General features: G+C 51.3%; 4 protein-coding genes across 5 annotated transcripts; 2 read left to right on the forward strand and 2 right to left on the reverse strand.

Annotated features, from left to right (window-relative positions):
• Window positions 1–20: 20 nt before the first annotated feature.
• EEF1AKMT3 (EEF1A lysine methyltransferase 3) lies at window positions 21–8,279 on the reverse strand. Its single transcript, XM_029953655.1, has 3 exons — window positions 7,602–8,279; window positions 7,373–7,484; window positions 21–1,920 (listed from the first exon to the last, which is right to left on the reverse strand). The coding sequence occupies exons 1-3, from the start codon at window positions 7,776–7,778 to the stop codon at window positions 1,529–1,531; spliced, it is 681 nt and encodes a 226-aa protein (XP_029809515.1). The 5' UTR covers window positions 7,779–8,279; the 3' UTR covers window positions 21–1,528.
• Window positions 8,040–12,121, forward strand: METTL1 (methyltransferase like 1). 2 transcript variants are annotated; one of them, XM_029953654.1, is made up of 6 exons: window positions 8,040–8,493; window positions 9,266–9,429; window positions 10,820–11,004; window positions 11,137–11,208; window positions 11,368–11,469; window positions 11,634–12,121. In XM_029953654.1, the coding sequence occupies exons 1-6, from the start codon at window positions 8,402–8,404 to the stop codon at window positions 11,787–11,789; spliced, it is 771 nt and encodes a 256-aa protein (XP_029809514.1). In that variant the 5' UTR covers window positions 8,040–8,401; the 3' UTR covers window positions 11,790–12,121. The 2 variants fall into 2 exon arrangements, with proteins under 2 accessions (XP_029809514.1, XP_029809513.1); XM_029953653.1 differs by having other exon boundaries at window positions 8,044–8,493; window positions 11,095–11,208.
• A 162-nt stretch (window positions 12,122–12,283) lies between these two features.
• LOC115303757 (25-hydroxyvitamin D-1 alpha hydroxylase, mitochondrial) lies at window positions 12,284–17,925 on the forward strand. The gene is made up of 9 exons (XM_029953651.1): window positions 12,284–13,481; window positions 14,111–14,301; window positions 14,815–15,017; window positions 15,098–15,298; window positions 15,384–15,556; window positions 15,763–15,935; window positions 16,142–16,220; window positions 16,507–16,704; window positions 17,012–17,925. The coding sequence occupies exons 1-9, from the start codon at window positions 13,287–13,289 to the stop codon at window positions 17,123–17,125; spliced, it is 1,527 nt and encodes a 508-aa protein (XP_029809511.1). The 5' UTR covers window positions 12,284–13,286; the 3' UTR covers window positions 17,126–17,925.
• Window positions 17,926–19,811: 1,886 nt separating this feature from the next.
• MARCHF9 (membrane associated ring-CH-type finger 9) lies at window positions 19,812–24,575 on the reverse strand (the record flags this gene model as incomplete). Its single annotated transcript, XM_029955460.1, has 4 exons — window positions 19,812–21,649; window positions 21,910–22,102; window positions 23,279–23,434; window positions 24,465–24,575. Coding segments are annotated over 4 exons (795 nt in total), but the record flags the coding sequence as incomplete, so codon positions are not given.
• Between the last annotated feature and the right edge of the window lie 2 nt (window positions 24,576–24,577).

Genomic DNA, 24,577 nt, shown 5'->3' on the forward strand with positions numbered 1-24,577 from the left:
CAAATTAACAATCCAAGACATGTGGCAACACTTTATGCTTCTTTATTTCCATTCATCTTTCATAGTCATTATATATTTAAGTCTCAAGACAAACTTGTGAGGTAGGTGGGTGGGTTTAGAAATTTGGCCAAGGTGGCCTAGGGAGGAGGTAGGGTGGAGTTCCTTCAACAAACCCTGTGAATATTTGTTGAATGAGCAAAATGGTTGTGGAACATCTACCATATGCCGGGAGGTGTGCTACACTTCACCGAATTAGAGAGGAGTAAACCACAACCCTACCCTTCAAGGTAATCTAATAGTGAGAAAATCTGAACAAAGGACCACCCAAGACACACCCAGAAGATGAACAGTAACAGGGTCTCTAAAGAGAAAGAAATCACATCCAAATAAGAGGCTCAGTAAAATCTTTTTTCAGGAAAGAGGCTAACAGTAATAAGGATTTTGAAAGGTAGAAATAGCCCTTCCAGGCAAGGAATCAACAAAAAGAATGAAGAAAACAGGGAATTTGCGGGTGGATTTAGGGAACAGAGTAGACATGTGTAATTTGCCCAGAAGTTGCAGGACATGTAGGAAACCCGCTGTAAATGCAGTAGAAGGGTAGTTTGGGGTCACGTGGGATAGACTGAGTACTAAGCCAAGGAGCTTATTCTCACTGTAGGCAGCAGAAGCCAGTCACAGCTGATTTTGGAAGATCACAAGAGTTTGATAAATGGCCTGAAGGGGAGAGAATGGAAGCCAGGAGGCCAGGGGAGGGTTTATGTGTTCCAAGGAATATGTAATGAGAGCCCCAAGCAGAGGAGAGAAAAGAGGTGAAGACAAAACATACTACGAAGGGACTGACAGGACTTGGAAACCTAAAGAAAAATTAAAGATGAGAAGAACCTAGTACTTAGTGATTAGGGATCCCCCTCCAAAATAGATGAAAGAAGCTATAGTCCAAAGGACAACTTTGCTGCCTATCCCTGGCTACAGGGCAGGGAGGGCTTGACCCAGTTAGAACAGGGTCCCACCAGACTCCACAAGCAAGAAGTGGGTAGTCTGAGGCTTCTTCCCTCTTAGCCCCCAACCCCCACCCCCAGCAAAAGCCAGAGTTCTTTGGAGCAGAAATGATCTTCTTTCCCTTTAAAAAAATTTTTTTTCATGAGAGTCTGGAATCCATTCTGTTTAAAAAAAAAAACAAAAAACAAGAGCAGAACCGGAAGGATTCAGGGGCAGTCTCTCTGCAGCCACTGCTCTCACTTCCCATTTGCCTCCCCTGCCCCTAAAAATCCTGGACACGCTCCTGTCTTCCTCTGAGAACGAGAGCTGGGAACAGCCTTTGTGCTCTAACCCAGTGCTGTTAGGGCTCTCAGATTCCCAGCAAGCAGGCATCTCCCTGCACCTGCCCAGGAATATGTGGGGGAACAAAAAGGGAAGGAGGAAAGAGAGAGGCAAGGGAAGCCCATACTTTTCTTCCTTGTGTTACAGCTTTGGAGATATGGCAGTTTCTTTCTTAAGACAAGGGGTTCAGAGGAGCAGAAGGGTGATGTCAAGCAGGTCTTGGTTCCCTGTGTCTGGCCCTATAGATGTTGACATTCTCCTCCTCATCCCGCTGGGCCAGCTCCAGTTGGAAATGCTGGGGCAGGAGGTGCTGAAAGAAGCTCTCTGTCCCGTGCTCCTCTCTCATCTTGGAGGCCAGATAGATGGTGCCATGGGGCCCGCATAGGTGTTGGAGAGTGCCCAGCAGCAGTGGGAAGGTGGGCTCCAGGTACACGATATCAGCCCCCAGCACCAGGTCATAGTCTCCAGGGAAGATATGCTGGTCAATCCCCCAGGACAAGGCGCGGACCTGGGCCCGGCCTCCAGCCGGCACATTGGCCCGGACGTTGCCCCGGATCTGCTCTAGGGCCAGGGGCAGGTCAGTGATGGTAACATCCCCCCCTGAGAGAGAGGAAGGAGGAGAAATGCAAGTCAGAGGGACCAACCGAGGGGTCTCAGCTCCTGTCCAGAAAGTCCAGAGACCTCTGGGCCTAGAGGGCAGTGTCTTGACAGCCGGAAGTGAACATTTTGGCTTTTAGTTATCCTTACCTCCATCTCACCCACTGCCATTCTCGTGACATTCTATAACATCAACGTGCTCCCTGAGTTAATCTTCAACCTCTCTGCCCAACATACAGCAATCAGCTGTCAGCAGAAGCCTGGGCAGGACCAAGCTGGACATGGGCTGTGCACCCAACCTCTACTAACCAAAACTAAACTTCATGGGTCTGGAAAACTTCCCAGAAGACATGACCTCAGCAAGCCTTAAAGGACAAGTAGGAGTTAGTCAGGTGGAGCTTTCCAAGCAGAGAACAGAAAGTACAGAGGCCTGGTGGCAAGAGCAATTCATATTCAAGGAAGGCTGAATCTTAGGGGATGTGGAAGAGAGGAGAAAAGTGTCAAGACACGAGAATGACGACGACATGCTGAAGAGACTCAGGTTGGATCCTGAGGGTGGTAGGTTTTATAGGTAGAAGCAGAGGGTGAAGATGATCAGATAAGCACTTCAGAAAGCTTCATTTATGCAAGAAATACAGGTATTAGGCACCTATTAAGTTCTGGCAGTACAGTGGTGAGCAAGATAAAACCTCAGCCTTCCTTGAGTTTTATTTCAGAGTCTTTGAGTTTTATTTTACACTAGATACTGCAAAACTAATCATGATCATGATGACTGTTACAGAAACAGGAAGTACTAAGAATTCCTTCCTTCATTAATACTTGTTCCGTGCCTATATGCCAGGTGCTGAGAATACAGCAGTGAAATAATCAGACAAGAATCCCTCTGCTCATGGGAATTACGGTCTAGTGGCAAAAAAAAATGGACAACGAACACAAGTAAAAGAAGCTACACTGTTTAATAACGGCAATGGGTATTATGGTGAAGCATTAAGCAGAGAAGGGGCATAAGAATTGCTTAAGGGATGGCGCAGGGAATGTGATTTTAAACTGAGTGGTGAGGAAAAGCCTCACTGAACAGTTTGTGTTTGGGCAAACACCTGAAGGAAATGATGGAGCAAATCATGTAGACCTCGCAGGCTAGAATGTACCAAATGAGGGACCAGCAAGTCCAAAGACCTTTAGGCAGGAGTGAGTCAGCAGGTCTCAGAAAGAACAGGAAGGCCGGCGGCTGGAGCAGAGTAGGTGAGGAGGAAAGCATGGGCCAGATCCTAATCAGGGCCTTATAAAGAGGCTGTGAGAAATTTGGTGTTTCATGAGTGAGATGGGAAGCGATTGGGGAATTTTAAGTGGAAGAATGGCATAAACTGACTTCTGCTTTGAAGGATCACTCCGGGGGTGCCTGAGTGGCTCAGTTGGATAAGCGTCTGACATCAGCTCAGGTCATGATTTCTCAGCCTGTGGGTTTGAGTCCTGCAGCAAGCTCTGTGCTGACAGCTCAGAGCCTGGAGCCTGTTTCAGATTGCGTCCCCCCCCCCCCCCCCCCGCCTGTCCCCTGCTTGTGCTGTCTCTCAAAAATAAATAAATAAATAAACAAACAAACACACAAACATTAAAAATAAATACAATATGTTTTAAAAGGCACTCTGTCTGCTGTGATGAGAAAGGACCACAGAGGGGTAAGGCCAGAATCAAAGAGACCAGTTAGGAGGCAGCTACAGTGACCCAGGTGAGAGGTGATGGTGGTTTAAACCAGGGCAGTAGCAACATCTAAGTGGTCAGCTCCTGAGCGATTTTGAAGGTACAGTCAACAGGACTTGCTGACAGACTGGATACGAAATACGATAGAGAGAGGGAGATAAGTTGAGGACAGGTCGAAGATGTTTGACCTGACTAGCTATAAGACCGAATTGCTATGTACTCAGAGGAGGAAGGCTGTTGGAGGAACAGGACTGGACATGAAGATCATGAGTTCCTTTCTGAACACCTGAAGCATGAGATGTCCCTCAGACAACCACGTGAAGATATCAGTAGGCAGGAGGTTCCATAAACATGTCTAGAAATGGAAAGTGGAGAGTTACAGAGTCATCAGCATAGAAAGGTTATTTAAAGCCATGAGATGATGGGATTGCTCAGGATTGAGTGTAGACCGAAAACGGAAGGGGTCAAAGGACTGCTCCTGAGCCCTGAGACACTCAAACTTCCGTTGGTCAAGAGAAAAAGAAACCAAAAAAGGAGATTGGAAAAGAGTGCCAGTGAGATAAGTAGAAGGCAGAGGTGTGGTACCCTAGAAACAAAAGGAAGCATCTCAAGGAGGAAAAACAGTCAAATGCTGCAAAGTCAAGTAAGGCGGACTCATGGCGGACTCCGGAACTTACCAACATGGAGTTGGAAATGAAGGTCACAACCTTGACTGCTGCAACTGGGGGCAGAAATGTAGAACAGGTGGAGGGAAGAATAGTAAGACAGGTACTAGAGACAATGACGAGTAACTCTTTTGAGTTTTGTTGTAAGCAGAACAGAGAAATGGGGTGGCAACTGGAGGAATATGGAGGACCAAGTCTTCTTCTGAGATAGGAGAAAGTATATCATATTTATAGATGTGTATAGATGTGTATGCGTGCACGCACGCGTGCACAGACACACACACACACACACACACACACAGAATGTTCCAGAGACAAGGAAAACTGATAATGCAGGGGAGACTGGAGACTGGGGGTGGGGGGAGGTTTGCTGACACAATGTCTTTGAGTAAATGAGAAGGTTTGGGGTCTTGTGACAAGTGGAAGGCTTGACCTTAGCTAGGGGCACAATGTATTCATCCATGGTAACAGGAGAGAAGGTGGCCCTTAAAACAGACATAGACAAGTGAGTAGATGTTGTGATAGGAACATGTGGACACTTTCTATGAGAAAAAAGCAGCAATCAGAAGAGACGGGCAACAAAGTCATCAGGTAAGGATGAAGTCAGGGAAGGAGGCATATGGAGGTTTGAAGGCAGAAAGGTAAGCAACAGATGTTTAGGGGAGTGGAAGAATAAGTGGACAAGGAAATGTAATAGACTAGCTGCGTAGCAGGTAAGAGTCACCTGATTTAGTAACAATAAATTTAAATGAGACCAGTCAGCACAGTTGTGTATATACCACGAGAGCCCACCTTAGCCTGGAGGTGGGGATATCAAAGAGGTCTCCCCTTGGAAGTGATGTTTGAGCTGAGCATTGAAGGATGCATATGAATTAACCAGGTGGTCCAAGGATTGCAGACAGAGAGTAGTCTGTGTGAAGGCTCCAAGGATGGGAACATCAAGACAGACTTGAGGCAAGACAGAAGGGCAAGAGGTAGCACGAGGAGTACAAGAAGGAAGAGGGAGGCACAGAAGAGGCCAGAGAGGGAGGCAGGACCTTGGAGGCCAATGCTAAAGGTGTTGGTTTGATCTTGAAAGAACAAGAGGTCATTGAATGATGGGAGTGAGAGGTGAGTACAATTGCATTTTTGAAAAGATCACTCTGACTGCTGGGTAGAGTGGGCAGAAGTCTAGGCGGGGGCAAGAAGTTAAAGCAGTTAAAGACAAGTTTGACTAAATGTAGTAATCCAGGCAAGTGGCGATGGTGGCATGGACTGGGGAACCATCAATGTCAATGGAAAACCATGAGGTTCAAGAGATTTTTAGGACATAAAATCGTTAGGACTTGAATAATGGATATGGGGTTGAGAAAAGAGAGCATGTCAAAGGTGATGTCTAGGTTTCCCACTGGGGAGAGGATGGTTTGATTAACTGAGATGGGGGGAGCCTGAAGGAGAAGCAGACTGGGTTCAGGAGGATCACAAAATCTAGTTTAGGCATGCTAACCTTCCCAGGGGAAAGCGGGAAGACCCTTGTGAAAACCCAGGGAAGAAACAGCAGTGGCCTGAACTAGAGATGGTAAGAAAAGGAGCAGAGACAGAGCAAGTATTAAGAACATATGACCCCTAGGACTGACTGATTGCCAGGATGTGAGCAGGAGACGGCAAGGGACAGATGACACCCAGATTTCTTACTTGGCAGCTGAATTGGGGGCAAAGGCGGAGAAGCCTCTGAGCATATAGAAATAGGTGTTCCCATCCATATTCCACACTTTTCTCCCACTTTGGCATAATTGCACACCTCTCGTCTACTCATCCATTGTGGAAAATTGGTTTTTTTTAAATTTTTAATGTTTTATTTATTTTTTGGGAGAGAAAGAGAGAAACAGCATGAGCAGTCGAGGGTCAGAGAGAGAGGAAGACACAGAATCCAAAGACAGGCTCCAGGCTCTAGGCTAGCTGTCAACACAGAGCCTGATGTGGGGCTCAAACCCATGAAGGGTGATATCATGACCTGAGCCAAAGCTGGACGCTCAACCAACTGAGCCACCCAGGCGCCCCTTTGAAAAATTGCTCTTAACACTCCCTTGGTTCTTTCTGGGCCTGCCATGTCCACACCGTTCACCTTCTTATCTGCTAGAGTTTCTGCTTGATGAATTCCCAGGGAGTCAAGGGAGACATAGCCAGAGCATGTCCACTGGCTCTGTGCATACATAATGATAATTCCAGTACTGGAACATCTTCCCCCACCTTCCCCACTGAACCATAAGCTCCTGAGGAACAGAAAATCTGTCTGACTCACTGTTGTATCCCAATACCTGGCATGATTCTTGGAACATAGAAGACTCCAAGTATATATTGATTGAATGAGTAGAAGAATGAATGCCTGCCTCTGGGAAGCCTTCCCTGAATGTAACCTGGTTGTGTTCCCACGAACAAAGACATTTGCATTGACATCATAAGTGTTTTAAATGAGTGTTTGGGGTGTGAGGTTTTGCCTATTAGATTATAAATCAAGGAAACGTTTCCTTTGTAGTTTTGGGTTCTTGATATAAGTGAAGTAAAACCTCCCTTCCCTTTTCCTTTTCCAAGTCTGTGGTGCCTAATTGCTACCCCACTTCCCACAAAACCCACCCTAACCCTCAGAAACTCAAGCTTATTTCTCCCAAGCAGTCAAAACCTCAAAAATATAAAATGTATCATAATAAAGTTATAAAGCACTCCTGAGGTTTAATACACGCAGACTGCTCCCCGGACAGAGTGCCCCTACATAGGCATTTTGACAAAATACCACGTCCAAAGCAAACATGGTTTTAAGTGACTCCATTGTCCATGAAAGCACAAAGAGCAAAAAGGTAGAAACAACTGCTTCCTCTAAACCCTGCCTGATTTTTATTCCCGGCCCTCAAATCAAATACCCTGGGTGCTTTCTCTGGCACACAGAAAGACGCGCGCGCGCACACACACACACACACACACACACACACACACACGGTTTGTTAAAAAGAGACTGGTCTGATTGCAAACCACTCCCTTCCCCCAAGAATCCAGGGAGTGACTATTTCTCCACCACCCAGTCCCCGCCACTCCCTCCTGCCACGAAGCTCACGCACCCTGCAGCGCAGCCAAGATCCCCACGATGCCCGTCCCCGCGCCCAGTTCAATCACTTTCTTGCCTCGGAAATCCACATTTTGACTTTCGAAATAGTTGCACAGGCTCAGAGCCTACGGGGGGAAAAGGGAGAGAGAAAAAACTGTCGCGGGGACGACTCCATATGGGAGAGGGAGAGTCCGGGATCTGGACCTCCCAGGGACCCACACCCAGAGCCGCCCACTCCTCACCGCGTCCCACACACGCGCGGCCACTCCTAGGCGGGAGCCGAAGTTCTGTGTGATGCTCAGCACGTGTCCACAGAAAGAGAACCTGCTCTTCTCCGAGTAAGAGTCGGCAAAGAGCCCAACCTCCCGCGGGAATACGGATTCGGACTCTGATTCAGGATCTGAGCGGGGGTCCGCCATCTGGCCGAGAAAGCGAGCGAACACTGACTGCGTCTAGCTCTGGGATCCCGGATCTGAGGCTGGGTAGGGGTCAGGGGCTGTGGGGGTCCGCTCGGCTTCTTCATGGCACCGAGCCCCGCCTCCCCGAGTTCGCCCTCCTTGCTGCAGTTTGACTTCCTGGAGGTGGGATGAGGAGCTGCTCCTCCCGCTCCGGTCCCTGGCAGACACTCGACGGGGCTCACGTCGAACCATGCGGGGCAGACCTGGAGGACTGGCCCAAGGCCGGGGTACGGGGTGGGGGCGGTGGAGCGAGGATCAATTCTGTAGGAAGCGGGGTCCTGGGACCCCTCTCACTTGCGGGGTGCATAGGTGCCTGCAACTAGGATGGTAACCCAGACCACGCAGAAGCGGGTTAAGCAAAGAGGGTGCTAAATCAAGCCTTGCCAGCCCATCAGGAGTCCGGCGCCTTGAAGGCGCCCTCCGGCTCTGGCCCCCTCCCTGCCCTCCACGCCGAGGACCGCCGAATTGACTGTGGGTCTTTAAGAGGCGGGGTCTGCTCACAACGTGCTTGATTGCGTCATCATCGTGCGACTCGGGCCCTGGTCTCCACGTGGGTTTAGTGGAGTAACCCGGGAGTGAGGATCATGGCGGGAGCCGAGGAGGCCTCGCAGCCCCAGAAGCGCTACTATCGGCAACGTGCTCACTCCAACCCCATGGCAGACCACACGCTGCGGTAGTGAGTGAGGGGGACGGGAGCAGCGGGAGGCAGAGGAGGGCGGAAAGCTCGCAGCAGCCGGGGAAGGCCATTGTGCTGAGACAGCCAGCAGGGTCTCGGACTGGGAAGAATCGGCAGGGTGACGTCAGCTTTAGGGGTGGGACGGGGAGATTTGGCGGGGGGCGGGGTTGAGCGTGGAAGAGGGCGTGGCTTCTGGCCGTTGTCTCCCCGGTGCAAGTCTGGGGAGACAAAGTAACTTGCAGGTTTCCTTGATCTGATTTAATAAAAAGACAAACCTATACATAAATCCCGTCCACCCCTTACTCCATCCTCTTACCACAAAGCACACACAAAGAATAAGGTCCGAGTGCCTTAGGTAGTCAGTCTGTGGGGTAAGGGGAACTTGTGTCTAGGGCCATACCACCCTGAACGCGCCTGATCTCGTCTGATCTCGGAAGCTAAGCAGGGTCGGGCCTGGTTAGTACTTGGATGGGGTAAGGGGAACTTGTGCCCCAGAAAGGAGAGCTGGCTGACCGGAGTCACATCAACTCCTAGAAATGGAGATGGGCAGGTCAGCAATCATGAGCCTCATGATGGGCCTATGATTCACCCTGGTGGTTAAGGGTGGTTTCCATTGTGTCTGCTTGAGACCACAGGGCCCACTATTACAGAATTTTTGAGAAATGCTCTTCCCATTGACCTCCCACCCTTACATAACTGCCCACGCACGTAGTACCATTTCTGCAATGGCATGACCAGCCTTCTCATGTTTCTCATGTCTTTTCTCCAATAGCCCTGTGAAGCCAGAGGAGATGGACTGGTCTGAGCTATACCCAGAGTTCTTCGCACCACTGAATCAAAATAAGAGCCACGATGACCCAAAGGATAAGAATGAAGAGAGAGCTCAGGCCCAAGTAGAGTTTGCAGACATAGGCTGTGGCTATGGTGGCCTGTTAGGTAACACTCTGGCCTTTTCTCTAGGACAAGGAGAGGCCATGCCTGGGTTCCGCTACCTCAGCGGGTTTGGTGGGGGCCATAGTTGGCCTTTCCCCTTCGGGCCAGACTCCAGTTTTGTGACGTCAGTGTGGAGAGCCTCTACATTCCCTGTACTCGGGGTCTGTGGTCTTTGCCCTGGAGAAGGGAGGGTGTTGTCTCAAATGCTTCTTAGAACTTGGGTTGTTGTCCTGTCTGGCCCCACCCCCGGCCTCACTCCCTACTTGAGCCGTTTCACCTGCAAGGTGCCGGGTCAGTGAGCTGGTCAGCACAAGCATCAGAGATTAGTCACTGTGGCCAGTGATCCTGAACTCTTTCTCAGGGATTCCACCACTTTCCCTCCCCTCCCCACTTCTTCACCAGAACGCATTCTTTCTGCTCTACTCTCATGTTTTCAAGTTTCTCTTGTATTGTATGACTTGTCCCAGTCGTGTGCCAGGCCACTTCTCTATTTTTATTTTTAAAAATTTTTTAATGTTTATTTATTTTTGAGATAGAGACAGAGTGTGATAGAGGTAGAGGGAGAGACACAGGGGAGGGGCAGAGAAAGCGGGAGACACAGAATCAGAAGCAGGCTCCAGGCTCTGAACTGTCAGCACAGAGCCTGATGGGGGGCTCGAACCCACAGACTGTGAGATATGACCTGAGCTGAAGTCGGATGCTTAACCGACTTGAGACACTTCGGTGCCCCATCCCTATTTTTATTTTTAATGTTTATTTATTTATTTTGAGAGAGAGAGAGAGAGACAAAGAATGTGAGTGGAGGAGGGACAGAGAGAAAGACACAGAATCCGAAATACACTCCAGGCTTTGTGTCTCAGAGCCTGACGCAGGGCTCGAACTCACGAACCCTGAGATCATGACCTGAGCCACAGTTGGATGCTTAACCGACTGAGCCACCCAGGTGCCCCTATTTTTAGTTATTCCCATAGAGGTAACAGCGTGACAGAGAGGAAAAGCATGGTACTTGGTGGCAGAAAACCTTGGTCTAAGTTTCAGTTCTACCTCTTCTTAGCTCTAAGACCCTGGGCATTTCTGACCCTCAGTTTCCTCATCTTCACAATTTACCACAGAGTGTTGTGAGGATTAAATGAGACAGTGTGTGAAAACCTTGACACACGTGCACATGTACAGGGGTTCACAGGCCCTCCCACTTCCAGTCCAGGTAGCAGTCTTTGGCTGTAAGCCTAACCCTAACCCTAACCCTCTTCTGTAGCATAGAACCATCCATACAAGTATCTCTCTGTCCATTCTTGCCATTCCTGATTTTGGTAGTTGCAGATTGATGCTTCCCTTCCCTTTACACTTCCTGCCAGTATGAGGTTGATGATTCCATTCTTATTTCCGTGTCCAGTGGCACTATCACCATTGTTCCCAGACACACTGATTCTGGGTCTGGAGATCCGGGTGAAAGTCTCAGACTATGTACAAGACCGGATTCGGGCCCTACGAGCAGCTCCTGGAGGTGGCTTCCAGAACATCGCCTGTCTCCGTAGCAATGCCATGAAACATCTTCCTAACTTCTTCCGCAAGGGCCAGGTGGGGAGGGGCCCCGGTGGGTCAGGCTGGTAGGCAGGTGGGGCATGGAGGCCAGGTTTTCAACCTTGTCGATGCATGTCTGTCTCACAGCTGACAAAGATGTTCTTCCTCTTCCCTGACCCACATTTCAAGCGGACAAAGCACAAGTGGCGAATCATCAGTCCCACACTGCTGGCAGAATATGCCTACGTGCTTAGAGTCGGGGTGAGTCGGAGTGGGAGGGAGGGTGGGGTGAGTGGCCTAGTCAGAGACCTTCCACTAAGAATTCATTGGGGGTGCATGTAGGACTCACACCACCAACTCCAATCTTCTTACCCCTCAATTGCATGCAGCCCCCTGTCTAGAGTGATTTTGCTTATGCAGGGGCTGGTGTATACCATAACTGATGTGCTGGAGCTCCATGACTGGATGTGCACCCATTTTGAGAGCCACCCCCTGTTTGAGCGTGTGCCTCTGGAGGAACTGGTAAGTAGGGAGCCTAAGGGAAATTTCGAAGATACAGGCCTTTTCCGGAGTGGTTCTGTAGTCTTTGAACCCAGCTCAGTGCCAGGAGGATGAGATAGGAGTCTCAGGGCCAGGGGGCAATCTGAAAGGTGGGCAAGGATTTATTGGATCCTTCCTTTTCCCAGAGTGAAGACCCCATTGTGGAACACCTGGGCACCTCAACCGAAGAGGGAAAGAAGGTCTTACGCAACGGAGGCAAGAATTTCCCAGCAATCTTTCGAAGAATACAGGATCCCACCCTCCAGGCGATGACTCCTAATCCCACCTCTCTTGGCCACTGACTGCTTACCTTGCCTTAGCTGGACCCCTGGACCTTGCCAGCTGAGACTACCAGGACCAACAGGCAACAGTCTTTCCAAGAAGTTGGGGAACTGCCCAGGGCAGAAGCCTGGGATTCACAGCTACCCTTGACCTCTCACCTGTTGCCCTCTACCACCAGCAGAAAGCAAAAGAAACTGGCTGGGAAGGTCAAAAGACCTTGAACCAGAGGGATGTTTGGAAGGATGTGGGGCCTTGCTCTCCCTTAGCACTTCCTTCTCCTTCTGGGATCTCTCCTCAGCCAGAGTGATGAATGGAATTCTCCACTGTCCATCTAAACTGCTTACTAGACTCAGATCGCCTGTCCACTTGTGTTACTTTGCAGTCCTGGGGATAATATGTGTACGTGTGCATAGGCCCCGGCTGCTGTTTCTCCCGAAAGACTAGAGCGTGTATCACGCGCCTTCTCCCATTCCCCCATCGTGTCCCTGCCTGAGACTTGACCCGAGGAATCTGCTGTCTTTACTATTGCTGTCTCTGGAGAGTCAGGGCAGGGGGCACAGAGACCCTCTGCTTTTTCATGTTGACCTTCGGTTCCAGAACTTCAGAGCTAACTGACTGGCACAGAGCCCAGTAGGGGCAGGGTGGGGGGAGTGAGGAGCAGAGAACTAAACTATGCTGGCTTCTGAGACTAAAAGTGAAAAGCAGCTGCTGACTAGAAATCCCCCCTCCCAAAGAGGACTAAGTCAGCCAGAGATTCGGAGCAAACACTTAGCCCTTGCTCCATCCAGGAGCCCAGAGAAATCTCGAAATTTTTCTAATTTGCAAAATGTTCCTTTGTCTCTGCTCATCAAACCCCACATTCCCATGGCTGGAAGGACAGGGCTCCACCTAAAACATCGCTCCCTTACTCCTGAGGAACAAAGATGAAAGCTCCTGGATCTGTTTTGACCCATTAACTCACCCACCGTGTGCCCAGCGTCAGGTACAGGGTGGGGGAGATGCGGTAGTGTGGGAAAGTTCTGCTTATGTACAGAGAAGGTGCAGCCCCAGAAGCCAAGAATATGGAGATAGCTACAGTTGTGCCTCTTCCCTTCCCGAAGGAGCTGGAGGATGGGGGATTCCTGAGGATGGGCCTGAGAGGGCCTGGCTCCCCGGGGAAGTGGGAATACTAGGACTGACCCTGTACCTCGGTATCTTAAACCTCACCAAATAGCCTTCCTAGGAAGAGATCCTCAGGCTGCTGGACTGGGGCACCAGCCCAGAAGGGAAACTAAGGCAGGCCTCACCTCCCAAGAGGGTCATTGCAACATGAGACCCAAGGGAGCTGCCAGGCAACTCCAGCCCCGCCTACTGTTCCTGGGTGTTAATCCCTTGCTCGACCACTCAGGAGAGGGGATTGGCTGAGGAGCTTGAAGAGGGGGCGTCACCACTACCTCTCCCAAAGCTTAAATAGGGTTTCAGACAAGAAAGCTAGATGATTGGGAAAACTCTCTTTCACGGGTTCCCTGAACCGGACCATGACCCAGACCCTCAAGCTCGCCTCCAGAGTGTTCCATCGCATCCACTGTGCTCCCAAGCTGGGCACCTCATTGGGTTCCAGAGGCTCCAACTCCGCGCCCAAGAGCTTAGCAGACATCCCAGGCCCATCCATGCCGGTCTTCCTTGCTGAACTTTTCTGCAAGGGAGGTCTGTCGCGGCTACACGAGCTGCAGGTAGAGGGGGGACGCTTTTCCTGGGAATGAATGCTGGGGAAATTGGCTTTGATAACGCTAGAAAGAACAGACTCGTGCAGAAGGTAGGAAGGGCCAGTGAGAACTGATGCGCATGAATTATAGAGAAATTGGGACTGCAGGCAGTGGCTTGACCTGCGCGGAGTCCATCCCTATACCCAGCAGAACACTACGCTCAAAAAGCACCTTCCTGCTCTGCAAAAGTCAGAGCCGAGTACATCCAAACAAGTACGCGGGAGGCAGAAACGCACTTCCAGCTTAAAGCTACAGACGCTCCTATTCAGTCGCTGGGGGCTCATCCTGAGACCACGTGGGAGACGTTTAGGGATTTCTCCGCTTAGGTTTTGACCGGGTGGCCTCAGAGAGGACCTGAATGTCCGCTTTGTGCAGAGTTTCTCCGTTTTGCTCATACACTCAAACTTCCTAGGGATGGGAAGGAAGGAAAAGAGAAGGAGGAGGGGTTTGAGGCATCAGGGCTATACACTTAACTGGGAGCTCCTGAAGAAACTGAAGCTCTCCGTTGCAAAGCCCAGCAAACACCCTTGGAGTTGGTACGGACCAAGCTGGATGTCCGCAGCCCCCTCTCCAGTATCCGCCTGCCCTTCTCCCAGGTGCAGGGCGTTGCGCGCTTCGGTCCTGTATGGTTGGCCAGCTTCGGGAAGGTGCGCACCGTGTACGTGGCGGCCCCTGCACTCATCGAGCAGCTCTTGCGACAGGAGGGGCCCCGGCCCGAGCGCTGCAGTTTCTCACCCTGGACAGAGCACCGTCGCCGCCGCCAGCTGGCTTGCGGACTGCTCACCGCGTGAGTCCTCTCTGGCCGCAAAGCCCAAACGTCCCGCTGCGCCCCTCTCCTGTGGCTGGTCTGGAGACAGTCTGTCTCAGGGTGCAGAGTGAGGTCAGCCTTCCCCCCCCCCCAACCTTTTGGCAAATTGGGCCTCCCACCCCTGCCAGTTTCGCTCAAGCTCAGGTAAAACCCCGCCCTTGCCCCACCGCCCATCTCTTTGTCTTTTGAGGCCAGAATCCTGGGAATCTGCCGAAGGGGCTAAGGTACTTGGACCTAGGTGGAATGTAGAGATTCTGTGACTCAAGTTACCCAGGAACCCAGGCCCCTCCGGGGCAGGAAATGAGTAACGAGGAAGGGGAATGGAAAGCGGGGACAGGCAGGGGCAGGTTTGGGTACCCCAAGGGAGCAGCGGCAATCTCTTTCCTGGCCACCCCAGCCGAACACCCTCCATCTTCACTGCAGCCAGCTCCGTCTGGCCGCCTCCACACACCCCCATCCGCCCTGATGCGCCCCCTCTCTGCACACCCGTAGGGAAGGCGAAGAATGGCAGAGGCTCCGCAGCCTCCTGGCCCCGCAGCTCCTCCGGCCTCAAGCAGCCGCCCGCTATGCCGGAACCCTAGACGACGTGGTCCGTGACCTTGTGCGGCGTCTGCGGCGCCAGCGGGGACGCGGCGCTGGGCCGCCCGCCCTGGTTCGGGACGTGGCAGGAGAGTTTTATAAGTTTGGACTAGAAGGTGAGTCCCAAGACTGGGGCAAGTGTAGGAGGCACCCGCCTGGGTCTCTCAGTGCCCTGACAGCGCCCCCTCCCGCCCAGGGATAGCGGCCGTGCTCCTGGGTTCACGCCTGGGCTGCCTGGAGGCCGAAGTGCCTCCAGACACAGAGACCTTCATCCGCGCGGTGGGATCGGTATTTGTGTCCACGCTGTTGACCATGGCGATGCCCAGCTGGCTTCACCGCCTCGTGCCCGGATCCTGGGGCCGCCTCTGCCGAGACTGGGACCAGATGTTTGCATTTGGTAAGGCATGGAAATGAAGTGAGGATAAGAGAACATAACGCTGTTCAGGGTCAGTGAGGCATCCCTGTACCTTCTCCCCACACAGCCCAGCAGCACGTGGAGCGGCGAGAGGCGGAGGTAGCCTTGAGGAGCAAGGGAAAGCCTGAGGTGGACATGGGATCTGGGGCACACCTGACCTACTTCCTGTTACGGGAAGAGTTGCCTGCGCCGTCCATCCTGGGCAATGTGACAGAGCTGCTACTGGCCGGAGTGGACACGGTGTGGTTCTCCTTGCTTTTGGGAGCCTTACCTCCAGAGCTTATCCTCTCCAGTTTCAGGGGCCACTCTGCTGCTGCAGGGGATCAGCTCTGGTCCATTAGGCCAGCTTGGCTTAACACCTCCTGAGCTCCAGACTACCTCATATCCTGCCCTCTTCACTGGGTCTCCACTCTTCATGCCTCTGATGCTCTCACTTGTTCTCTCAGGTATCCAATACACTCTCCTGGGCTCTGTATGAACTCTCTCGCCACCCCAAAGTCCAGAGAGCACTCCACTCTGAGATCACAGCTGCCCTGGGCCCTGGCTCCAGTGCCCATCTGTCACCTACTGCTCTGTCCCAGCTGCCCCTGCTGAAGGCGGTGGTCAAGGAAGTGCTAAGGTGAGGGGACAGGAGAGGAGGAGCTAGAGAAACTGCTGGGAAGGGCTGGGGAAGCTGATAGTGAATGGGAGTAGGGAGAAAGAGCAGAGGAAAATGGTACTCTACTCCTGGCCAAGAATGGGTTTGGACCTTGCGGGCTGAGGGATGAGAGGGAGACTACAGGTCCACACCTCACCTTGCTTGTTTGCCCTGGCTCTGCAATCCAGACTATACCCTGTGGTACCTGGAAATTCCCGTGTCCCAGACAAAGACATTCATGTGGGTGACTATATTATCCCCAAAAATGTAAGTAGAGCCTATGGATCCCTTTTGCTAAGCCATCCCCTCACTCTCTTGGGCCCCACCCTCTTCTCAAACACTCCACATAAGCCCTTCACCCTCCTTTTGGCCTGAATGCCTCTCTCTAGGATATAACGGGGCAGTGGAGACATCATTCCAAAAGTGGCCCCAGAAAACTTCCCCATAACCAACCAGAGCCTGCCTTTGCTCCAATCCATATTATCCTCTTCTCCATGTTCCTCCCTGCGTTTCATGGGCCCAAACTGACAAGTTTATGTTCCTCTCCCACCAGACGCTGGTAACACTGTGTCATTATGCGACTTCAAGGGATCCTGCCCAGTTCCCAGAGCCAAATTCTTTTCGTCCAGCTCGTTGGCTGGGGGAAGGTCCAGCCCCCCATCCATTCGCATCTCTTCCCTTTGGCTTCGGCAAGCGCAGCTGCATGGGGAGACGCCTCGCAGAGCTTGAACTGCAAATGGCTTTGGTGCAGGTGAGTAATCTAGACAAGAGAGACCCTCTCTAGGGCTATAAACTCTTCTGACAAGCATAGCAAAATATATGACTTTGTAAACCTAATCCTCTGAATACCACAATCCCATTATAAGTCTAGGTACGCAAAGGTTTAGACTATCTTTTCTCCTGCCATAATCCCTTACCCTCATTAACCAAGAAATTCTCTACTGACCACAGGTACCTTTTCAACATCGACCAACCTAACACTAATAACGCCCTTTACCAGTCAAACCCACCACTGTAGACCCCTCCCATAGTGATAGCCTTCTTCCTCCCCTTTCCAGATCTTGACCCACTTTGAGGTGCAGCCTGAGCCAGGTGCTGCCCCAGTCAGACCCATGACCCGGACTGTCTTGGTACCCGAGAGGAGCATTAACCTACAGTTTGTGGACAGATAGTCCTGTGGATGGAGGCTGTCATCATCACACTTTCTCTCATTGCAGGGATTTATCAGGCACATAGAACAAGAGATATGTATTCTCTCCGAAACCCATCTATCTGACCAGACTGGTTAAGGGGCCTATAGCAAACTGTTTGAGGCAGTCCTGACCAAGCTGTGAAGTATGCATTGGCCTTCCCATCAGGCCCTGAGAAAACCATGGTCCTTGTGTCTGCTCAGCTTTTCTCCTGGTCATATCATATGTATCCTTCAAGGACCAACTCAGATTTTAACTAATAATGTCAGGTGGCCTGGGGAAGGACTCACCCACTGCCCTTTTGGGGGCTTCCACAGTGTTTAGGAGCTGCTAGCTAAACACTTATTGCCACATTAGCTAAGTGATTGTACATCTGGTCTGCACCTGGTTAGTCTTTTCTTCTTGCATGTGAGCTCTTTGAGAGGAAGAATGAGACCTTATTCAGTCTTTATATCCCCTGCCAAGGCCTATCCCTGATTGGGTGACACCATACAGGTTCTCAGATTGAATCTGGACCATGTGGCCAAAGGGATAAGCAGCTTACCATGCTGTCTACTCTCTTCCTTCCTCATCTTGCCCTACCAAGGAGAGTCTGCCCTCACCTGGCTTATGATGTTTTAAAACTCTCCTTGACTCTCTAATCACTATTAAGGGTTGGCTTGTCCGTCGTTCCCAGGCAGAGACATCTTTGGGCCCATACCTGCCTACACCTTCCTTTCATGTATTGGAATTTTTTTTAATATTCATAGTTGTGAAATAAAAGACTCAAATATTCCATGCTGGACTTTTGACTTACTTCTCTTCCACTTCCACTTCCTAAAGTCCTGGAGGCAAGACCCTCATCCAAATCCCCTACTTTGATTTCTCTGGTCCTGGGAGTGACCCCCATAACAATGGAAGGTCTAGATACCTGGAAGAGTGGTTTGCATCACGAACTCAACATGTTTCTGTCTGTACTGGGAAGCGCCAAGTCTGGCTCCCTGGAGGAGATTGAAGGGGGTGGTGTTGAAAAGTACCTGCAAGGCCTAGGCTGTAAAAATGGACTAGGGGGTGTGAGATTTGCGGAGACTGCCAGAGGCAACCGACTCTTTGGTGGAAGTGCTTTTGGAACCTGGACTGCCAGGACGGGAGGATGTCTGCCCTCTCTGGAAAAGTTGCTCCAGGGTAATTTCCTTCAGAGAATGACAGGGATAAGTGCACAGAAGTGAAGTCAGACAGGATGAAACCTGAATGTGGGGGTGGCCAGAAGCCCTGGGGCACTGAGGCAGGAGAAGTGGGGTGGGCAGAGGGAGCCTCTGTTTCCCTGAGTCAGCATTCTCTGCCCCCCCAGAGGCTGGGCACAGTTCTCCCCTTGTGATGTATACAGATTAACTCATCTTCCATACAAATAAATCTCTCAGCACACTCCCCACAGCCCCTTCATAGCCTAGATTACCCTCCCCATGTCAAGACTTGCCCCCCTTCCTCCTGCTCCTCTCCATTCCAATTAGCTGGATAGAGGTGGAGATTTCACTTCACACTTCCTTCTTCTCCCCCACCACATCGGCCCCCCTGCCCTAGACATGGTTGCCTGGCCAGAGACATTGTCTGCTACTGGGCCTTCTGGGGGTATCCAGTTTTGAGATCTGCAGAGGGGCATAGTATACCCAAAGCACTGTGCAGGGACCAAGGTTTGTGGGCCTTTACTGCCCCTCCTCTCAACTCTCTATTGTATCCTTATCTCCACCCTCACTCCCCTATCACTAAACTTAACAGGAACCTAAGTGACCTGATTTTTAGCAATCTGAGTTGAGGGAGAATAAAGCCCAGCTTCCTCTCACACCCTGTCCCCTGGAATCAGTGATGAGAACTCTGTACACCCACATTCCTCACTGGGCAAGCAGGACTGCTCACTTGAGGGCAGCAGTCCCATGACCCCTTTGTAGACAAGAATCTCTTTAAGTTGGAAAAAAGGAAGGAGAGGGAACCATACTGATTGCTAGTCCCAACTCACATACCAAGTTAAGACCTCCAATGGTACTGAAAGGGAGGGAAACATACTGTCTCACTTGGCCTAGTTTTAGAACTCAGAGTGAAACTGGAGAGAGTGTATTTGTGTGTGTTCTTTCATGTGTCTAAGCTTCCAAGGAAGGCCATCATGAGGAACAGCGCAGGTTTGGCACAAGAAACCCCACCTATGTCATACCTACCTGTCATGTTGGCCAGGATAAGTACTAGTAGTCACTCTGATTTGCTATCTTCCTTCTGGTTCCCACCAGCTATTTTGTGAATAGCAAATCAAGAAAGTCTGGCCCTTCTGTCTTCCCAGGTGAAGAATGGGGAGGGTTATCTCTCTAGGTAAACAATTTCCCACTGGAAAAATTCGGCACTTGGCCTCTATCCCCTTTGATCTCTCTCCCTGTTTTTGGTTAGAGGTGATACACTCCAGTACTTCCAGGTGACTCAAACCTGAGTCTAGCTTCAGTTCCTCCATTCCCAGGTGAGTCTGGGTGCCAGCACCATGGACAGCATCCAGGACCCCCCTTTTAGAGAAGGATGGAGAAGACCATTTCCAAGGCAAGGATGTGTGACCTTTAGTAGAGAAGCATTTCCCCCAAAAATCCCTAGGGAGGAGGCAGAACAGAACCTTCCTGAGGAAAAGACCAATAATAGGAAAGGCATCTGGATCTGACTTAACAATGTATGAAGTAATTATTTTAATTGCTGATGAATAGTTCACTTAAAAGACACCATCATTCATATAACACACAGCCCCAAGGCCTCAGGAGAAAGGGAGGAGGCCTCAGGCTGACCACAATGTAACCAGTCCTTCCCAAACCCTCTCTCTACAAACAGCCCTCTATGCTGCTGCCTCTAAGCACAATACCTTCCAGCTAATACCACTAGCCGGGGCACAGCATCAGACCTGTGACTCTTCACTGTGATCTGAGTAGCTTAAGCTGGGGTTGGAGATTCATAACATTGGGACATTCTGTCTGTCTCACTCCAAATGAGTCCAAATTCATTTCACACCACTTCTCTGGGTAAGCACATTACCTGGGAAGGACTAATAGAACCCCACAAGATCCCCAGAACAAGAAGGACAGTTCCATCCTTCCCCAGCCCCCAATGTTTAGGGGGTTGGGGGGACTCTCCTTCTTGCAAATAACCACCATCCTTCACACTTGCATATCTATGTCCCCTCATATTTCCATACCTATTATGACACTCAACACGAATTTCCAAGGCTCTGTGCAACCCCAGATGAAACAACACATTCTGGAATTTGTTAACCAGCTACTATTTGAAATAAATGGACCATCAACTAGTCTAGAAATCTTTTTATGCCATCACTAATTTTCTTTGTGACAGCATTCAACCTGTCCGTCATTTATCCTCATTCCAACCCTATGAGGTAGACAGGAAAACCACGGCAGAGAGATTTTTTTTTTCTGAATCATACAACTTGCAGGTGGCGGGCCCTCCTCTTGGGTCCCTCTGAGCACTGCCACCTAGCAGCCAATGTGAATTATTCACCAGCAAGTGGGAGTTACACCTCCAACGGAGAGCCCACTGCTGCACTGGGGATTCGCAGCCTCTGCAGAGAAACCTCCCCACACCTTCCAACCCTCCAGAAAAGCCCCAGATGAGAAAGGAGTCTCCACGTGCATATAAATGATTCTTTATGCCCTCCCCCCATGCAATGGGGGGGTGGAGCAGGGGGAGGATCCCCCCCCCCGCCCTCATGCAGGGAACGGGAGGTCAATGTATACTAGTCTTATTGCCAGCTGCCCTGTGGCCATGGGGTAGGGAATGGGGGGTTACAACCCCTTTCTTCTGGCATTGGTCCCCCTTCACCAAGTCGCCATGGTGGAGCTGGGGGAGCTGGAGGCCCTAGGAGCTGAGGTAAGGACGGTTCTCTAGGAAGAAAAGATGCTCTTCCCACCTGCCCACTGGCTGCCCCCAGATAAGTGTGAGGAACGATCAGTGGGGGCTGGAATGTCATCCAGGTGTCTCTACCCAGTGGGCAGTAGAGGCCAATGTCTCCAGCTTGAGGCTGCCCACAGAGATCCTCAGTGGGGGGGGGGGCAGTGCACCCCAAACACCTTGTCCAGGCGGTACCTCCAGCAGGCGTGACAGCTTATCTGTGGCCGATGCATTGACTCCAGATCCCCACTCCTGGGGTTCAGTTTCAGACCGTGGTGACCCTCATGACGACCTCTCGGCCAGAATGGGAACTGGAACGAGCATCTGGCGGCCGCAGCTGTCCAAGGAGGTGCAGGATTGTGTAACCACAGCGCTGAGGCAAGAGCGTCCGCATGCGCTGGGCAGCCGGGGGGCGGCTGGTGGCCCCAGACGGGGGGCCCGTCCGTGAGGTCCTGGGGCCCGGCTTCCCTGCCGTCCCTCCCCCTGTGTCTCCTCCTATGTCCTTGGTCTTGTCATAATTCAGGACCTTCCACTGCTGGTTCACTGCCTGCCAGCGCTTGAAGATTCGGTAGACAGAGGAGCCTTCGTGCACGATGAGGCCTGAGCAAAAGGGATAAGAGATCCAGGGTCAGCTGCTGCCCCGACCTAGGCCAGGGGTACTTAAGCAAATATTAGTCCAGAGTGAGGAGACAGGGTATGCAAATGACCTGCAGGAGCAGGGAAGGGAAGGGCACCAAGATAGCCCTAAAGGCTCCCAGGGGTAGAAAACTGTGGCTATGGAGCTGAGGGGAAAGGCAGGGCAAGTTAAGTGTGTGAGCTGGAGGAAACCACGGAGTAGGTAAGGAGAGGGGTGCCCTCACCTATGCAGACGACATCCATGAAGCCGTACATGCCGTAGCAGATCTGGAAGAGCAGATCCTGCCGTTGCCACTTGGCTGAAGGGCTGAGTGAGGACCAGATGAGCCAGGAGATGCTGGCAACGAGGAAGAGAGAGCCCAGAACAATGGCTGCAATCTGGACCTTCTCAATGACCGTCAGGGAGATGGCCTGCCACTGTGTGGGAGAAAGGGCTCCGAAAAGTCACAGAAAGAAAAAGAGGCCAGGTGATGAGTGGCCCTGAAGAGGAGCAAGATCATCCAGAGCCTTCCTGAAACCTTTCAGGCAGGGTTAACAACCTGTGTCCTCTGTGTCCTGATCAAACCTAGTAGGGGGCACTTTTCACATCGTCTGAGACCATTTATCTGTCTTATTTTAGAAAGACAGGATCAGGCAAGTGCTCTGAACCCAGACCATCTAGGTTTGAATTCCACATCCTAACTCCATCACTTACTGGCTAAGTAACTTTGGGCAAGGTTGTATTTTTTTTTAATGTTTTTTATTTATTTTTGAGAGACATAGAGAGGCAGAGAGAGACAGCGCGAGCAGGGGAGGGTCAGAGAGAGAGGGAGACGCAGATTCCGAAGCAGGCTCCAGGCTCTGAGCTGTCAGCACAGAGCCTGACGCGGGGCTTGAACCCACAAACTGTGAGATCATGACCTGAGCTGAAGTCCAACACTTAGCCAACTGAGCCACCCAGGCGCCCCTGGGCAAGTTTTTAAATGTCTTTGTGCATCAGTGTTTTAATCTTTAAAATGGGGATAATAAGGGATGCCCGGGTGGCTCAGTCGGTTAAGTGTCCACCTTCAGCTCAGGTCATGATATCATGGTTTGTGAGTTCGAGTCCCACATTGGGCTCTGTGCTGACAGCTGGGAGCCTGGAGCCTGCTTTGGATTTTGCGTCTCCCTCTCTCCCCCCTCTCTGCTCGGGTTCTGTCTCTCTCTCTCAAAAATGAATAAATGCCAAAAAAATTTTTTGATATTAAAAAAAATAAAATGGGAATAATAGTGGCAGATAACTAATAGGATTATTATTAAGATTAAGCGAGTTGCTACACACCAAGAGTGTGACACATAGAAAACACTCTGTTTGCTATCAGCATCATCTTTGACATTATCGTCTTTTGCTTTTTTGTTGTCCCAGTGCCTAGAACAGTGCCTGGCATACAGGTGGCGCCTGATAAATGTGAATAAATGAAGGAAGGACTTACAGACAGATAGGAGATTGTGATAATGGTGGGTAGGGGTGATTTGAGAAAAGAGTAAACGAATAAAATAAGTTCCCTGGAGAGTCCTTAATTCTGACTGCTGAAAGCCATTGGCCCCTCTGAAAGTTCTTTTTTTGCACCTCACCTGCAGTGGGTTCTTGGTGCTGATCGCCAGGACCTGGTACTTGAAGTAGCAGAGCTCACAGCTCCAGGAGCCCCTCTCACTGATCCAGCGAATGAGGCAGGGCTGGTGTGTGCAGCGCACCGAGCCGTCGCAGCGGCAGGGGCTCAGGAGCTCCCCCTGGAGGAAGAGTGAGGAGGGTCCCGGTCAGCAGTCTCCACCCGACCCCATTCCGATTCAAGAGAGGGAAACCTCTCCAGGTCAGTCATTCTCCAGCCTTAAAAACATTCGGGCCTTTCACCCAAAACAGGGCAAGAAGGCTAAAGCCTCAGAAGAAAATAAAGTTAGAACTCCAGGTAAACTTCCCTGACCAAATAGATGAAGAATGAAAAGAAACAGGGCTACAGGAGGATTGGGTCTTCTCCTTTCCTAAAATTTGGGGAGGGTGCTCTTTATGAAGGCTTCTCAAATGGAAAGCTACCCCTTAGGATCTGGAGAGGCAGGAGGGCCAGAGCTTCTGATCCATGCCTTCCTCCTCCATCCCATCGCTCGCTGTAAAGTGTTTCAAAGATGTGGTACAGACTGGGATGGGTTATCGTCCTCAGTTTCCAACTATCACAAAGTGGGGAGAGTTCCTGGGAGTGGGAATGGTGTCCCCCCATTAATCAAGGAATCATTTCTCATGACATAGGTACACCTCCCTGCACCATCCCGGGACAACTTTGTCCATAACATTTTAACAAAGAGTACTCTTTGGAATGAGATGGAAAGTTATGGAAAGGGAGGAAGAAAATTGTCCCACGGAGAGAAGTATTGAGCGAGGCAAGGACACCAGCTGGGCCCCTCCTTTTAAAGTGGGGGGGGGGGACAGAAGCACTCTGCCAACCTCAGAGAGAATAGGCCCCTCGGCCTACAGAGACCCTGGGGTGAGAGAAGTGGAGAGAAAGGCTCTCCCTGGTAGTGGGTGTGAGGGATTTTGAGCCCTCCCATGAGAAAGCCCCACCCTTTCCCGGGAGCCTGTGACCCCTCTCCACCCCAAACATGCGCTCCAGGACTCTCTAGCCAGCCCCCCCCCCACCTCACCCGGTACCCGCTCTGGGTCCTGGGTCCCGCCCAGCCTCCTCAGGCCCCGCCCCCTGCTCGCGGTCTGTCGGGGCGCCCCAGGTACGCGCCCCCACCCCTCCCGCCCTGCCCGGTACCCAGGCCTGACCTGCTCCGGGCCCTGGAAGCAGATTCGGCACTGGGGAGTTCGGAGCCCGCTGTCCAGGCTGCTGCTGAGCGACAGGGCGTCCAGCGCGCCCGGGGGCGGCGGCGGCGGCGGCG

The sequence above is a fragment of the Suricata suricatta genome, chromosome 10, assembly GCF_006229205.1.
Source record: "Suricata suricatta isolate VVHF042 chromosome 10, meerkat_22Aug2017_6uvM2_HiC, whole genome shotgun sequence".
Classification (NCBI taxonomy): domain Eukaryota; kingdom Metazoa; phylum Chordata; class Mammalia; order Carnivora; family Herpestidae; genus Suricata; species Suricata suricatta.